At 30.3% G+C, this 17,731-nt stretch overlaps 1 protein-coding gene across 2 annotated transcripts; it reads right to left on the bottom strand.

Annotated features, from left to right (window-relative positions):
* Positions 1-1,937: 1,937 nt before the first annotated feature.
* On the bottom strand, positions 1,938-15,784 carry LOC142636662 (phosphoinositide phosphatase SAC2-like). 2 transcript variants are annotated; one of them, XM_075810937.1, is made up of 16 exons: positions 15,519-15,784; positions 15,244-15,344; positions 10,260-10,464; positions 9,984-10,149; positions 9,574-9,796; positions 8,862-8,938; positions 8,552-8,742; positions 8,366-8,463; positions 7,400-7,539; positions 7,170-7,295; positions 6,310-6,649; positions 5,605-5,726; positions 5,383-5,463; positions 3,820-4,050; positions 3,548-3,734; positions 1,938-2,613 (listed from the first exon to the last, which is right to left on the bottom strand). In XM_075810937.1, the coding sequence occupies exons 2-16, from the start codon at positions 15,301-15,303 to the stop codon at positions 2,536-2,538; spliced, it is 2,325 nt and encodes a 774-aa protein (XP_075667052.1). In that variant the 5' UTR covers positions 15,304-15,344; positions 15,519-15,784; the 3' UTR covers positions 1,938-2,535. The 2 variants fall into 2 exon arrangements, with proteins under 2 accessions (XP_075667052.1, XP_075667053.1); XM_075810938.1 differs by lacking the exons at positions 10,260-10,464; positions 15,519-15,784 and having other exon boundaries at positions 1,940-2,613.
* Between the last annotated feature and the right edge of the window lie 1,947 nt (positions 15,785-17,731).

Genomic DNA, 17,731 nt, shown 5'->3' with positions numbered 1-17,731 from the left:
GTTAGAAGCGTGTGAGGATTAAATGACAAACTAAAGATTGCAAATACTTGGAAACAACAAGGAATATAGTAAATCAGCTTCCTCGAACATAAGCCGAGAGTTGTTCTTATATTATCTCTCTCTTTGTTTCTTTTCTTTTTTAGGTTACAAAAAGTCCGTCCCCCCTTTTGTGTTCTAGGTTGCCCCTTAAATACTCCTCCCTTTGATACTTTGTACACGTGTTGTCCCATCTCCCCCTTAACCTAGATATTTCTTTTCTCAGTGCCTTTGAATAGTAACCAGAAGTTTCCCTTCCACTGTTCAGGTGTCACTTCCCCATAAATGCGGCCAGGGTAGTAGGTGCAGGGTCTTTAATGCGGATGTGGCAGCCTTTATCCTTGACATTTCTCCAACACCGGTGCTTCTGGGGCATTCTAAGGTTCACCCCTTTTAACCATTGGCCTTAACCGTGTCATTCCCTAATCTTTACTATGAAATCCCGAGTTCTTTGGTGTCCATCCGAGGGTAAGTTCACCCTCGGCTGGATCCTCGGATCCTCGGCGTATGGGCCGACCCATAGTACTAACAAATTCTAAACCCAGGAGCAGGTCGGCCTTCCTTAACACGGCCCAAAAGGCCCACATTCCCATCAGGATCTTTTTACCCCCCACAATATATATATATATATATATATATATATATATATATATATATATATATATATAATGATTTGTCTATATTTACATAGCCAAATTACCTTTGGATACCTAACAACTCACTACTTGTCAAAATATATGTGATATATTTATCTAAATATATAGTATTCTATCTGGATAGGGGGGAAATGGCAAGTATTTTGAAAGGAACCTAGAGTACTAACAGCAGCTTTGATGAAGGAGTATAACCAGAACTATCTCAGTATTTTATTTTATTTTATTTTTATTGGATAATTTTAGATTTTAATATTTTTATTTATTTAGTTTAAGTTATGATAAGTGGGTTTCAGTTAACTCAATTGGTAAAATTTGTGATGGTTGAAAACCAATTGGTGTCTTGGTCTGACATTAAAGATCTATAATCAAGGGCGGACATTATAGGTTAAAATAATTTCTTTAAAAAAAAAAGGTTTGAGTTATGAGAGGGATTGAATTGCATATCCTTAGATAATGATTAGTTTAGTATTTAGATTAGCATTTGAATTTGATTAGGATTCAAACATCCTAAAATGAATCCTAATCAAACTCAAATAATAATCTAAGCTAATCCAAATACTAAACTAATCATTATCTAAGGACATGCAATTCAATCCCTATCATAACTCAAACTAAATAAATAAAAAGATTAAAATATAAAATTATCCAATGAAAATAAAAAATAAAATATTGAGATAGTTTCTAGTTATGCTGCTGCATCAAGCTTGCTATTTTATGGGCATTCTAGCATCAAGCTAAAGGGTTATATACCGTATGCCTTGCTCTTCTAAGGCTTGCTCCATTAGATTAAGGGGATTTGTCATAGGTTGTAGGACTAAGAAACAAAAAAAAAAGGTAAGGAGGGGTCAAGCATTGACATAGAAAATTGGTTGCAGGGTAAAATACATTAAAACATCAATATCGTAGAGGGTTACATATAATAGTACTAAACTGATGGCAGGGAACACTTAGAGAGCGATATACATTCTTCAAGAATAAGATACTGTTCAATATTTGCCTCGTCTAGATTGCATAGTGCGTCTAGATTTGTCATATGAATGATAGCAGATGATTATCTCATGATATCAATTATCATTTGAAAAGACTGTCATCTATGTTTTGAGCATTATATCTGTGGTTTGATTTTATTTGAGTTTGGAAATAAGGAAAGAGAAGATGAGACAAAAGAAACGATACAAACGAAGATATAAAAAAAAGAACAAGAAATTGCCTTAAATTGACAAAAGGAAAAAGTTGGCAAGAGAAAAATTGAGGAGAAACTAAAAGATTGACAAACTTACATGTTACAGAGTCCCAGTTTCATTAATTACTCACAATCACAATTGAGAAAAACAAAAAGGAAAAAGGGGAGCACAAAGGTTAAGTAATCATCATAAACTTGGAAGAACCAAAAAACTAGAAAGAGAAAAAAACCAAATGGCTGACCAACTTTCTAAACTCTCTTTTTAAGGAATACACCAACAAAATAATGGGAAAAAAAAAAAAAGTGAAAATTTAGTTGACCTCAATTCCAAAACATTGACATGCCAAAGCAAGAGCAAAACTAAAAAAATTGGGCCAAAACCTTATAATTGTGTTACAGTAAATTTACAGTGTCAATTCAAAGCCTATGTGAGAATCAAAGAATCAGTAGTAGATATTTACACTCTATAGAAATTATAGAGATTGAAGGAATGTATTGAATGCCAATAGTCTTTAACTTTCAATTTCTCTCTAACCTTCTTGTTTCTGTCCAGCACTCTACATCCATCTGTAGACCTTTAAAAAGTACCGCTAAACTTTAGCCAACTGTTAGCAAAAAGCTTCATCCAAATGCTGTAGTGTTATATTTAAATAACTTCTGTCAACTTCTGTGGAACAGTGCCTCCCCATGAAAAACCCAGTTCAAAAAGCTCATACCATATTCACCAATTAATTTTCCCTAAAAAAATGGAAAAAGAAGTAAGCATTTTTTTTTCTAACTACAGCAACCAGAAAAAGCAAAGCAACATAATAACTCTGTCACCATTTCACTTGCATTGAAAGAAGACAAATGATGATGACAATTTTTTCCATGTAATAAGTTCAGGGCCGTGTTTCATAGAGGCTTGAAAAACTAAACATAGGACTTCGATGTCTATTGGGGAGAGAGACAAATTGTTATGGCCTGACTGACTTGCTGCATTGCTAGATGCAGAAATTGCAACCATCCTGTGCTACTTATCATGAACAACAAGAATAAAGTGGTGTGCTTAAATATGCTTGAATATTTGTTGAAAGCTTGATCATAGCAGTTTAAGTTTTTATCCAATAAGGTCAAAGATAGAAATGCCTGGAAGAGATTTTCTCATATAGTCTTTACAGGGCAGTGGAATGGTGTCACTAACTCATCTATTGTAATTTCTGTGGATTAGCATAACATAATTTTTGGATTTCTGTTGGACAAGATACATCATTATTAAGGGTAAAATGACTATTTAGCCTTAATTTTTTAACTATGTAGCTAAACAGCTCACAGCTCCCTTTTCAAACTATGAGCAGAATATCCTTGTTTTTGAATTCAATTTCTTTGATACCAAGTTCTTCCTAAAACTTGATATTAGCAATATCGAATTTTATGCATATATTTAAGTGGAACTTGACGGTCCTAATGTTGCGTTTTGTGTAAAATTTTCAAAAACATTTAAATGGCCAAATACGCATAGAACTTCTAGACAGAATATGACATCAGCAATATTGAGTTCCAAAAGAAAGTTATTTTGCTACATAATTTGAAAAGGGGGCTGTTTGGCTACATAATTTAAGGCTAAATAGTTTTTTTATTTTTATTTTTTCATTATAAAACATAGTCAGCAATGAGATAGTAATATGCATACCTTCATTTGATCAATCGTATCCCTACACTCAGGGCACCTGTATGTAGTGTCATTTGCTTCAACAAAAGAATTTCCAGATGAAGAACGCCAGTCCATATCAAATAAACTTGAGTGGTCAGATACATCCCTATGTTCATTGTTATGATTGTCATCACTTCTGAGACTTTGGTCCACTTGCATAAGTTGCCTATGTCAAAGAAAACCAACATCTATTATATTATATTCACTTAACTATCTGGCTAAAGATCAGTCCACCAAAAAAAAGGTTTAACCTGATGCTAGTTGAGATCTCTGGCATGCACTCTAAAATACTTGTGTCATCTCCTTGTGCTTCATCAGACAAAGGCTGAGTTGGGATATCTGGTATGAACTGTAAAAGACTCGTGCTGCCTCCTTGCAGTTCTTTAGACAAAGTCTGATTATGTATTAAATCTGTGCTTGTCATAGTTGAGTCACCCCTAGAGTGAATATCACTTTCCGAAAATGACCTCTTAATAGATGACCTGCAAATTTGAAAAGTTTCACTACAAGTTCTGAAATTCTATATAGACTTCTACTTGCCTAAGCAATGGAATTGTTGATTGAATACTCAAGATTATCATAGATGTCATACACAAGCAAATATATCAATCATAAAAATCAAATATCAAATCTAAAGCAATAACGATAAAGCGGTAAAAGTATACTTGGAAACCTAAAACCTAGAGAAGAACCTCTTCACTGGGAAAAACCAATTCAGGGATCCAATTCCATCAATCCACTATAAAAAGTGCCGCAACAATTTTCACAACTTTGGCCACAATTTGCCTATGTGGTGACTTGTAAGTGGTGGGAAAAAATAGTGAGTCCACAATTCCACTAATCACAAGTCAACACATGAATAAATTGTGGCAAAGTTGTGGAAATAGTTATGATAATAGACTTATTCATAAAAAAATTAGTTACAATAGTCTATGATCCAATCCTATTCAATGTAGTCTTTGCAAACCCCTCGCTTGCCTTCTTACCACAGTAGACCTAAAACCTTTGGAATCCTTTTATAGGACTAAAACCTCTACAACTCCAATGAACTCCTCAAAGATTTTCTGCAATGAACTCGCTATATAAAATCTCTATGGTTTCAAGCTAATCTCACACTCTTCAGGATCACAAAATGAGTGGGTAAAATCTAATTCATTTTCAGTTTGGCTTAAGGGAAATAAAGGATCAAGTTTTCTCTATATTGCTCTGGTATGGCAGCTGTTCTCTTTTCAAAAATTTGTGCATCAAGTGATTTAAAAGGATTGAATAGAGGAACTTTCAAACAATTGGCTATATCAGATGTGTCGATATCAATATAGATGCACAAAGTAGGGTAAACATTGAGCAAGAATACATCTTCTAGTCAAACTTGGATTGTAAATCATGAAAATTTCACTCAAGTGCACATCAAGTGAAGTATTCACAAAGTTTCTATCTGAATTAATGGTTTGCTCAAGCGAATTTGAATTTTGCTTGAGTGAAATTCTCTGATTTCAAATTTCTTCAATTAGCTCTTACAGAGTTCTAATCTAACTCAAGTACAACTAATTTCAATACATTTTTACTCTTAATCTTTTCATAGGAATTAGCCAAGATTAAAACCTAACAAGTTCTTGAAAAAAAAAAAGACTATTAACAAATATGGAAGAAAATACAATTACCTACAGATTATTGTGAGTTAAAAGAATACTTGGCAAATACATAGTCATTACCTAACTTACTTCATTAATCATTACAGAAGTTGCATTGAATTGAAAAAGACAAAATGTAGGCAGCACAACAATCTGTGTCTAACATGCTTATCAAAATCTTACCTCCCATCATTGAAACGCTGGCCTGAATCCAATTCCCACAGAGATAGCTTACCCAATTGCGGACGAAAATAGCCCAAGAACCTACATAAATTTCAAGTCATATAATTGATAAGATTTCCTCCAACTGTCTTGGTTGATGCACTTAGTATTTGAATGATACATTTTGCAGGCTTTATGAATCTTTCATAGTGAATCAACTATATTATTAAGTAATTGACTCACACATTAATTGCATCTTGTCTCTCAAAATCTGAGAAGGCATTGCTGTAAAATCTTTGTACAGTTTTCATAAGATCTTGACAACCGGCTGCTGGTCTCCATTGACCTCTGATCTCAGCAAATATCTATTTAGCATCACCAATGCAAAATTGTGAACAGCTGGGAGAGTTGAAATTTAATCAAGAATGTGAAACATGCGTCTAAGCTAGGAAAAAAAAAGGGAAGACAAGAATTAACTGGCATAATGTCACAACAAATGTATCTAGTTGGGGCCAGCTGGTCAGCAAGGTTATAATGAGAAAAAGGTGCATTAGGATTCTATTTAATTTCTAAATACAATATATTTAGAATTTAATCCAGTTTTGCCCTGGCTATGGGTATTGAACCTGCTAAGTAAGGTGATGAAAAAATTGATTACTTAGAGCTTCGGACCATTCATGATCAATTTAAGATCTCAAAAGACCTTTGAGAGGGATACAACTATATGATTTAGAGTCTCGGCTCCAAATTTTCACAAGGAGTAAGCAAAAGTGTATTCTCTCCTCACTGCACAAAACTATCTGAGTACTCTAAGATCCTAAAATACCTTCTTGGAAGTCAATCCTAGGTGACAATCATTTTGGATAGCAAACACATAAGAATTTTCATTTCCATTCACATCTAATAAATTTTACACATTTTAAATACACCAAAATTTAGAAGGATTGCCTTATTGTGTGCTGGGGAACCACCATATTGTAGTGCAAGTGTGTCACCCATAGCCTCATAAACTTTCATTAAATCCTCTGCCAAAGAATTTTTTTTCAAATCAACATTTGGGGATTCTATAAGTCCCAAAGCATGCAGCTGACGTCCAAGGGCAACTAGCCCATACATATATTGGGCAATGTTTGTGCGATCTAAGCAGTCCAAGCAATTGGTCCTTAGAACCCCTTTCTGACAAATTATGGATTTGACACCATATTTTCTATATTCATCTCCACTACCAACACCATCACCAACTTTTGTTTCTAGGTTATCAGCATCCTCATTTTCATTGAGATTCTCACTGCAGCAAAAGGAAACTGTCAAAAATTTGAACTAAACCATCAAAACTGTCAAAAATTTGAACTAATAGCAACTATCTTAAAGCCTAAGCAATAGAAAATCAATCCATGAAGGCTCTGAAGAGTCTAAGCAGCTTTTTATAAGCTGATCCAACATCATTTACTTGTAAGCATACATACATACAGTAAATTATGTGTTGGCAATCACCACTTGCAAATTTTAAAGCAATGGCATGGTGAAGAAATGCCAAATCAGGAAATGAGAGCACGAGAATAACCCTGTAATATATATGAAAAATAAGCCAAACTGGAATATTCAGTTTCCATTTTATGGTAATGTTATCAGGATTTAACAAGTTACAAGCTACAACTAAGTTGGTTTGGAAAAACATGTCAAGTGGATAGACAAGCAGAAATGTTAATGTTACAACTCTGAAAATTCATATCCATATCATGTACAAGAAATTAAATGACATGAGATACTATTTCAAACAAATAGTATCCAATATGTATCAGGCTTACTCAAAGTAGGATAAGTTTAAAAATCCCTCCAAACACAATTTTTGTGGTAAATGACAGTAGAAGATGCCAGTTAAGTCCAATGTATCAGCAAAAAATTCTCCTAGCTGTTTCAATTCCTGTATAGCTCTGCGGCAAAAGATTCATGTCAATCAAGCTTTATATTTATGGCAATCATACTTTAAGTAACAGAAAATCTATAGTTATTATATATACAAGGGAAAGGTAGGTACCTTCTGTGGTACATGTGTGTTTTTAAATCCCAACGACAAAACCTTAAGTGATTTTTTTCTGGTAAATTCTCAATGATGGATGTAATAGCTTTTGCATATGCTGCATTTAGATTTTTTTCAGCACGCTTCTTTCCACGTGTCTGTTAATAAACAATTGTAAACAAATGAAAAAAAAAAAATGAGAATAAAATTAGGGAGCAGATCCACAATTACTTTTGCTACAAGTATGTAGACTATTAAGTCTACATAAAGTTCCAATTTTAGATGATCTATGCCCCAAATAGGGTATAAATCGTAAATGAAGTGAGTTATGAAAGTCAAATCAAAATCTGCACACGTTATCATCACTATTGCTTAATGGCATCAAAAGGAGCCTTTTAAAAATTTACTTATAAATATTTTGGGAAATGGTAGACTAATATTTACAGCTCACAATAGATGGTAAAGAATGAAAGACAAAAAAGAGGTGATGTCAAACATTATAATTTTAGCTAAGAAAGAGGTTATAGCAATGAGCACAGACAAAGATAGCATTTTTTTCTTTCTTTCTTATGGATACAAAGATAGTATCTTTCTATTCTGACATTTTAAAAACCTTCATTGTTGCGCCAAGATTCTACTTTGCAGGACTCATTTTTCTATCTCTTATGTTTTTTTTCTTCTGCAAGTCTAATGACTGCCAAATTTAGCTCAACTTGAAGAGTAAAATTTTTAATCATTTATACAAACTTGACCAAATTTTGAAAATGCTCATTTAAACCTTTGCTTGTATCAATAAGAGATATATACAATGAACTGAATGCTCTTTATATTTTCTTTGTTTACTTGAGTTCATTTACAATTTTTCGAGCCATTATCAAATTTGAACTAGCTACAACTATACTGTCATGTCATTCCAAAGAATAATAGTCCCGACTCAGCCTCTAGTCTCCTCATTAAATCTAGAAAGGTAATAGAAAGGCATACCTTCAGTAAACTCAATATAATTATTGGCTTTCCATATCTTTTGGCAAGATTCTCAAAATGAAGTTTTGTGGCTTCATAGTTATGTTGTTCTGGTGCTACTGTAAACCAAAAGAAAAGTCAGTAGAATAAATGAAAAGTTATTAATGAGAAAGGAGAATGTAAAAATTGGTTGTGCTTGAGTCATACAAGAAAATTCAGGTTTGAATTTATGAAACCCTGAAATATTCTGCGACCAAATTAGGGGGACTGAACCTCGATATTGCACAACAGAACTTATTCGCATTGTGCGACCTTCAGTAGCATCTTCAGACACAATCTGTTCTGTCTCGACATCATTAGCTACTCTGCCCCTCTTATTCACACCACGTTTCAAATATCTGCATCAGAAGATAGAAAAATAAAGTGATAGAAACTAAGGCATATCAAATGTAAAACAAAAGGATGTAGCTAGGTTTAATTATTTAACTAAGAAAGTATGTTGCAGTCATCTCCATACCTGGTTCCAGCATAAAGACGAGAACGTCTAGCGATAAGGGTTAATGTAAATTCTCTGCCAGATATAGAAAGTTTGACCTGGATAACAAAACTTCAAATCATCAATTCATTCAAACCTTTCATTTCTCTATTAAATAAAGTTAACACCAGGCATGCATAAATCATCAGATTATGAATTATGGATGACACCTTACAGCAAAGTTGTTTAACTTACTAAAAAGATTACCTTTATTTTGGTTTGTGATGTTCCTATTGAATTATTCTTACTTCAAATAGATATTCATAAATGGATTACATATACTCGCTACATAAATGATCACCTACCCCTTTGGTAATGCGTTTTCAAACCTCACTTTTTCCAAAAAAAAAAAAAATTCATTTTTTCTTTGTATAGCTTATTCAAATATTTCCATTTTCAAATAAGCTATACCAACTGGGTAGCCCCTAGTAAAAGATGAAAGAAAAGGCAACTCATTGCATACTTAATAGCAATCAAAGGTATTGATTTTGATAATTAAAATATTAGTCTAGTTGGCAAAAAGTTAACAAAAGAACTCAAATTTTGCACAAAGTTTAGTTTAGCAGTTGGGCTTTTAATAGCAGGATTAGTGTAGTGTGCAAAGATCAAAAGAAAATCTATATGATTGTTCAATTTCAATAAATTTAAATATCTATCTATATTGAGTATCTTTAAAAAGTTCCCTATCCCATACCTGTTTAAAAAAGCCATGAACTAAAGCAACTGTCCACAGAGTATTCTTGAGAATATTCCGGATTTCACTTGTTAGGAATGCATTCCAAACACACTTTTTATTATAAATGCATTGTCCTGTCTTATATTCACATAAATTTTTTTGTACACTACGCATAACATGGTATGAGTAGCTGAAAAAGAAGTCCTTTGTAAGGTCCACTGTGCAAAGAAGCTTCTGGTACCTATGTCAAATGTGTGAAAAAAAGTAAAAAAAAATTAATATAACTTCAATTATGTCAAATATGGGAAAAAAAGTAAAACAAAATAATATATCTTCAATTATGTCAAATATAAAAGATGCATTATTAGATCTATCTTGGACAAATTATAGGCAATGAATTTGAATGATACTTTATTGTGAAGTGATACCTGTTTTCATTTTTAGAATAAGCCATTAAGGTCCGTACAGTAGGATTTGAAATTGGAATCATTTCGCTTTTTGTAATAGCATATATTGCATGACCACAAATTTCACCAATCTTCCTTCTTTTTGTTATAAGCAGCATGTAATAAGGCTCCAGAAATTTGACAAACCCTGAAAAAAAACACGAGCCCAAAAGATACTTAATATGTATACATTTTTGTATGATTATACATTTTTATATGATTGCATGGTGGTGGTAAAATCTGGCACATATAACATACCAACGATTCCATAACAAGCTGTGACTAATTTAAGTCCACCTGTTTTTTTATTCCCTTCATCCAGCCTTTTTAACAGGCCAGCACACTCATTCTCACTGTATGTTGTAGAATCTTCATAAATTTTTAGCTCAGAACACTCCAACCTGTCAATCTTTAACACCTTCCAAAAGGTTTTCTTCTTATCTCTTCCTATGATATAATAATTCTGTTGCAAATAAAATTCATATGAATATGTAATCTATATTTATATATATCTAAAAACTGAAACAACAACATCAATGTCATTTTCTTTCCATAAATTTTCAAATATATATATAAATATTAATGTATGCGATAAAATTCGCCACTCTATCTTTTTTGCTAAACAATTTCGCCACTCTATCATTGTACCATATTAGCCACTTTTTTTTTTTTTTTTTTCTCTTTTTTAACTTTTCTTCTCCCTACAAAAAAAAAAAAAAAAACTTCTTGTCTTGTTAGTCCACATCTACTATCACACTTTTTCTTTTTCTTTTTTCCTTCCCTCTTTGCCTCTGTTTCTCCCTACTACTCTTTACTTAAATGTTAAACTTCCTTCATCCTCTTATATTTTGGCTCTTCTTTTCCCCCTTCTTATTTTGTATAAACTAGTAAGTTACCCGTGCGATGCACGGATAATATTGTAATATTTTATGTAAGATAAGTTTAGAGAATGTTGTACACATATTATACCATAATTGTCATAAAATTTTGTTAGTAAGAGTTCATTATAAAAAGTAACAAAAGCTAAACAAAATAATGAAATAAAGATGAAAAAAACCTTAATAAACCAAATGCTAAAATCCTCGATTCATACATTATTGAAATTCATAGAAAAGAAAGCACACACAACATATAGATCATTATACATTCATCATTAAACCAAAACTCAAAAAAAAAAAAAAAAAACCATTAACCCAAAACTCAATTTATTGTTGGAAAAAAGTCAATATGTATTTCTTTAATTAAATATCAAGAAACTTACTCAAGAAATGAGCTTTGGAGTCTAAAGAATGCGGATTGAATAGTCGCGTTGTTTTTCCTCTGCAAATTCAATTGCCTTTGACTAAATCCCTTCCACCCTACCATTGCATATCCTTGGTGTGATGATCACTCCACAAGTATAAGTGCTTGTAGGGGTATGGGGAGTAAGGGCCGGGTTCAAGTCTCCAAGAGAGAGCTTCACACACATATATACTTAGACTTGGCTAGAGTAAAATTTCTATTTTGTATAAAAAAAAAAAAAAAAAAACACCTCCACCCTAGATGATTACTGCTTGATCCCTATAATCCAATTTATGATTTACAACATGTTTAGCTTTTGTTTATTTTGAAAAGACCAGTCTACTCAAGTCATATGCTAAGATTAGACAATCTTAAAATGACAATGACAATGTGACTTTTACACTAAATAAACAATTATTGACTTCTCAGTTCTAGACTTCAAGCATCTTTTGGAAATCGATATACACAATAACGCAACCTATAACAGAAAATAGGAAAACAAAGAATCTCACGATCTTAACCCTACCGATTATAAGTGAAGAAATGAAATTTTGAAAATAACAAAAGATAGCTTGAACTCATACATGTCAAGGCCACTTAATGTGCGATGGATAGTCACTGACTACAACAAAAGATCACAAGAGCAATAGGTTTCTTCCATTGGCTTGGTGTTTTAAAAAATTGTGAGTATGGAAACAAAATTTGAGAATAGCAGTAGTTTAGGAAATTTAACTATTAAAGGTTTTTTTTTTTTTTTTTGAAGAGAAAGAAAGTTTTTTTAAGAGAGAAAGAAAGAGAATGGAGGCATATGGTCAAAGTTGAGAGGGGAAGGCAAAGTGTGAGAGAGAGGTTGGGGAGTCAAAGATTTAGAAAATCCTACATTAATCATTATAGCAGAGTATTGATAATGTACATAATGTGAAAACAAAAAGTTGAAAACCAAAACTTCATTATGGAGGCAAGCTATGATTAATGCATCTACACAATCATAAAGGCATAAACTTTTTATATAACTAATATAAAAACCTGCCATATTAAAAAAAAGACTAATAGCTGAGGGAAACTTTGTTTATGAGATGTTTGTATGTAAATTTATAACCATAAAATAATAAGAATTCCCATAGAATAAAATAAAATAATATTGATTACAGTAAATAAAATATATGGATTTGTGTAATTTAGGCAACAGAAATGCTAGAAGATTATCTATCTCGATCTCATTAGTTATTAGTATCCCTTTTTATTAAAAATAAAAATTAAAAAAAAACTGAAACATTTGGTATACTAAAAGCCATAAAGAAGAGAGAGAGTTGTGATGTAAACTTAGTCAATTAATAAGAGAGTTGGATGATTGTAGAGAAATTTCATAGAAGGTGCCACTTGGCAAAAGCTTAGACCCTCACACAATGAGGTCTCTGCTTTTATATATATATTGATTTGATATCATTTATAATTAAGTTGATGGTTTTTTTTATTTAATTTTAATATGTATTTTGGTGGTGTTTTTTAAATTTCCCATTACAATTCCCTCTTATAGAGCTTTGGTTGAATTTTGGTTTGGGTTAATACTTAAGTTTTTTTTTTTTTTTAAGTAAGAATTTGAGTTTATATCAAAACAAAATCAACATGATTACGAATTCAAATGTGCCTACCAATTGTTTGAGTAGTAAATCATTATAAAGTCTATCTTTATTCTTATGGTTTTCTTTTAAATTTTGGTTAAGATAACACTATAATTTTGTGATGAGTTTTGATTATCATGACAATCTTTTATTCCTTAATAAGTAAGAGATGAGAAAATTTAATAATAAATATGAAACTTATAAAGTTTAGTTATATATTAGGTAAATATAACAGACTATAATAAAAGTTAAAATAATATGGTTCACATTGAAAAAATATTAATCAAACACGCCAAAACTAACAAAATGATATATTTGTAATGATAAAAAGATAAAATACATGTAGAAATCTTTATAATAAAGAAAAGACAATACTTGAAATAATTGTCTTTGTTAAGTAATGTGGGATAATTTTTTTAAGGGGTAAAAGAATTAGATTCTACCATTTAAGTAAGATATGATGCAAGAATATTCTAAAGAAGTGTTTAAAAATAAATTAGAATATAAATTCAATTACACACACACACACATATATATATATATATATATTAAAATAATGACATGTAAACTTCAAAACCTTAAATAAAAAAATATTATGACATCAATTAAAAGTCAAATATCTTCAGTTTTATATATATTATTATAGAAATTATGTTAGAAAACATTTTAATCTATGTGATGGAACGAAATTTCTAATATTAATTAAGACAATATTGTTTAAAACATTTTATTGGAATGGTACATTTCGCATGTTAATTAGAAAGAATTATACTTATGTAATTGTTTGATTTGTTTTTTGGGTTTTATTTTGCTTATTTACTTTTTATATATATATATATATATATATATATATATATATATATATATATATATATAGTTCCTTAAAAACTCATTTTTTTAATTTGATATCTAAACTTAGAAAACATAAATTAAAAAGTAGGAGAAGAAAATAAAATTCAAAATAACTATAAACATATCTAAGAAATATACGTGACAGAGGCACTAGTGAACCTTTCTTCATCTTCAAGGTTAGGAAGTGTAGCCAATCTCTCCTATTTTCTTGATCACAACCTTTAGGTATTATTAGTTTCCTCCAATATTTTAATAAATTTTCTTGTAAAAAATTGTAATATTTAATGTTTTAATTTATAGACAAAATTGAAAGATAAAAAGGGTGGTGTACGTAGTGATTTGATCACACTATATGAGTTTACAAAACTAAAAATTGCATGATATAGTTTCTTACCTCCATAAGCATGTTTTATGCCTACTCAAGATCAAGAATGCAAAAATTGTTTTGATAAAACAAAATTTCAAATATCCTTCAATTATTTTATTACATTCTTGATTATGTGTTATTATTTTTTTTTATTAGACTTTGTTTCAATTGTTGCAAAAGCAACTAAATTTGAGCAAAAATATAATATTTCAAATCAATTATTTCTCATTTAAATCTTAAGAAATGACATCAAAATTTCATTATAAGTAAATAATTAATACATCAAAATAAATGTGTGTGTATATTACATTTCACTATAAGAAGTTAAGAAATCTAAATGGTTGAATTAATTATTGTTTAGAAAATTTTACTTTTGATGGTTTTCGTCTCAATTATTATCAAAGCAATTAAAATGAAGAATATCTTTTTCTAAATATATTATTATTATTATTATTATTATTATTATTATTACAATAAAGAGTATCTCAAATAATGCATCACATGGCAAAACCAAACTCACCACTCTTTAAATGACAAACTAAAAAAATAAATAGAATCTATTTTAGTAAAAATAAAAAAGAAATTCAAGGTAAACAATTTGGTTTTTCGTTAATTGTTTACGCTGATCATTTAACAACAAGATCACCTTTAGACGGAGATCATATCAAAATTTGTAATGTTCAAAAGTCAAAACAATTATTTTAGTATGAGTCTGCACGCAATTGCCTCTCAAAAAGACAAAGTCTAAATATGCTTATATGCGCATCACGTTCAATCTGGCTAGTGGCCACTCAATTTTAATGATTATATATATATATATATATATCTTCAACACGAAACAAACCCAAAATTCAAAGCTTGATCTTTATCGTATATATAAAGAAGCTGACCAAAAAGAAAGCAGCCAAGAAAATACAGTAAAAAAAAACTATATATAATCAACACGAAACAAACCCAAATTGATCTTTATATAAGCTGAACAAAAAGAAAGCAACCAAGAAAATACAGTGAAAAAAAAAACTATAATCATATAATTCATAACATATAAACTAAAGAAAAACACACACACATAACATATATAGAGACAGAAATTGCTTATTTCTCTATGAAATATATTTACCGAAAAGGTCTCATAGAGCCTGAAACTTTGCAAGCAGCTCTCAGATGACTCAGAACCCATGATAGACCACCAAAACCTCGTTAATCCCAAGCGCTTTATCACTGCACAATAAACCTTCCAATATCAATCTTCACAGTTCACACGCACCCATATACAGCCCAAAAACATATATTATATATACAAAAAATGTGACACAATAGTGTGTAATATTATGAGAAAGAATAATATGAGACTAAGATTGAGAATAAAGAAAGTTAAAACGAGGTCATACGTACCCAGTTGATGAAACTTTATCCTTGTCCTTTTTTCTGTTTCCAAACAAAGCGATAATCAGAGTACGGCCGAGGCAGAACCCACAACTTTCAGAGGCTAAAACAACAACAACATTGATAATGATATGATCCATTTGGAGGTTTAGACTTTTTAGGCTTTTATTGTTTGCTTGCTTGCTTGGCTTTTATCCATACGTATCTTTTTGTGTGTGTGAATTTAGGAACTACGGGTTAAAGGATAAATTTATAAGTGTCTCTGTAAAAGAACTCTGATATCATTTGGTTTCTTCCTTTTTATAAGAAGGCAAATACAGAAAGCAATCTCATGAGCTGTATTTGTTGTCAAAGTTTTCGGTCAAAGTCTTGTATTTGTTATCATTTATATAAGTTTTTTTTTCTTAGCGTTTTATAAATACATTACATATATACATATATGCACATAAATCGTAATATAATACATAAGTTTATGTATACAAAAGATATATATACCTTTTTTTTCATGGATTTTTTGTTTTTTTAATTTTTTTTATTTGCATATCTTGAAATTTTATGTGAAATAATAATATTTTTAATTGCCTCAAAGCTATGACTTCAAAAATTATTTTGGTTCTTTAAAAAAAATGTTATTAAGACTCAATTCGTCTTTACAAGTGAATATTAAAAAATGTTTTTTTTTCTTAAGCTTTGGGTTTAATTATGAGTGAACTTATTTGATTTTTTAGCACAACAAGAGAACATTAATGAACATCTTGGTTTTATGACTTTTTTGTCATTAATTACCATTCCTTCTTTCTAATGATTCTACAAAACCTGAAGATATTTAAATTTTTCCAAGTGATTTAAATTTTGAACAAGTTTGTTAAGATAGTGCAAGAATCATACACTAGCTAATAGAAAATTAATATTAAATTGACATGTAGAAAAGTAGTCGTCCTTATCCTTTCCAACTAGTACTATAAGTTTCTTTTATTTATTTAACACGTTTAACTGGTACTATAAGTTTCATTTATTTATTTAACACGTTTAAGTCACAAAGACAAGTAGACAACCATCACATGCATTGGAAATCTCCGCTGACCTCAACAAACGTAGCCTATTTTGACTATTTTCAGAAGCAAAAAATGGGAAACCTACTACGAAATTCAATGACAATTTCTCCGTAACTTCAACGAAATTGTTGATGTTTAGGTAATTTTTCAAAATAATAAAAGATTATTAGTTGTTAAAAAAGATTGTAAAACTTAAATACAATACATATATATTAATCTCCTTATGAATTAAATTCAAACTAATCGTAAATTCATGCAATGTACCGGAAGATTTTGCATATAGGTATAATAACTTTATTAAGATTTCTCAAATTAAAAAAAATAAACAAAAGAAATGAAGAAGTACCCTTTATAACTTTATCCTATTTATCCTAAGTTGCTAAAGCAGTAAAGCTTTATAGCTCTTCTAGCACTTTTTGATCATGATGTTTCCAATAAATACAATCAAGATTCAAATCTTCTTTCTCCCAACTATTGAGTAACTTTACTCTAAATTATCCTTACAACTTATTCAAGTTATATCAATGTTTTAATAAGAGTTATGTTAACGGGCACCACAAGGTGCCCATTAACGACAATATTTTTTACTTTTTTTTTGACAAATTTTTTTTATTTTGTAGTTTATGTCATTTTTTCAGTTTTATAGGTACCATTTGGTTTCTTTTTTAACTTTTCTAAGAAATTTTGTCTATTTTGGTGCTTGTTAACATATCCATTTGAATAAACTTAAAAGAAAAGCTTATATATATATATATATATATATATATATATATATATTTGAAGATTTATCTGATTTTTGTAATTACCATCCGGTGTGAGATGTAATTGCTATCATTAATTTTGGGTGATTAAAAAAGAAAAAAGTTTTAATAGAAATTACATAAATCACAGCATGCATAAGCTGCAAATCTTTTAACTATACAAAGGTATCAGAATCAGAAGCACATTCAAAAGAAAATATGATAATAGAGAATATTACCATTGCTTTCTCCCGTCTACAAAAAGCGACAAAGACTTTTGCTTTGAGTCATAATAGAGAGGAAAAAGAATTAAAAAAGAAGAACAAATTTATTTAATACTTAACCGACCTTGGAATTTAATTTCAAATTTCAAGTTTGAACAATGGAAGAACCTAATTTTTTCAATGATCGAGGAACCGACCTTGCT

This window comes from Castanea sativa, chromosome 5 (assembly GCF_040712315.1).
Source record: "Castanea sativa cultivar Marrone di Chiusa Pesio chromosome 5, ASM4071231v1".
In the NCBI taxonomy this organism is placed as follows: Eukaryota; Viridiplantae; Streptophyta; class Magnoliopsida; order Fagales; family Fagaceae; genus Castanea; species Castanea sativa.
Note: the sequence above shows the minus strand (reverse complement) of the source record. Positions and strands in the feature narration are given on the sequence as shown.

Bases quoted from the DNA above. Each gene is read 5' to 3' on its own strand.
- LOC142636662 (XM_075810937.1), bottom strand. From the start codon at position 15,303: ATGGGTTCTGAGTCATCTGAGAGCTGCTTGCAAAGTTTCAGGCTCTAT. The intron at 7,540-8,365 runs GTATGCCTTTCT...GTTTATTAACAG, and splicing joins TTATATTGAGTTTACTGAAG to ACACGTGGAAAGAAGCGTGC. The intron at 4,051-5,382 runs GTAAGATTTTGA...TCAAATTTGCAG, and splicing joins CAGCGTTTCAATGATGGGAG to GTCATCTATTAAGAGGTCAT.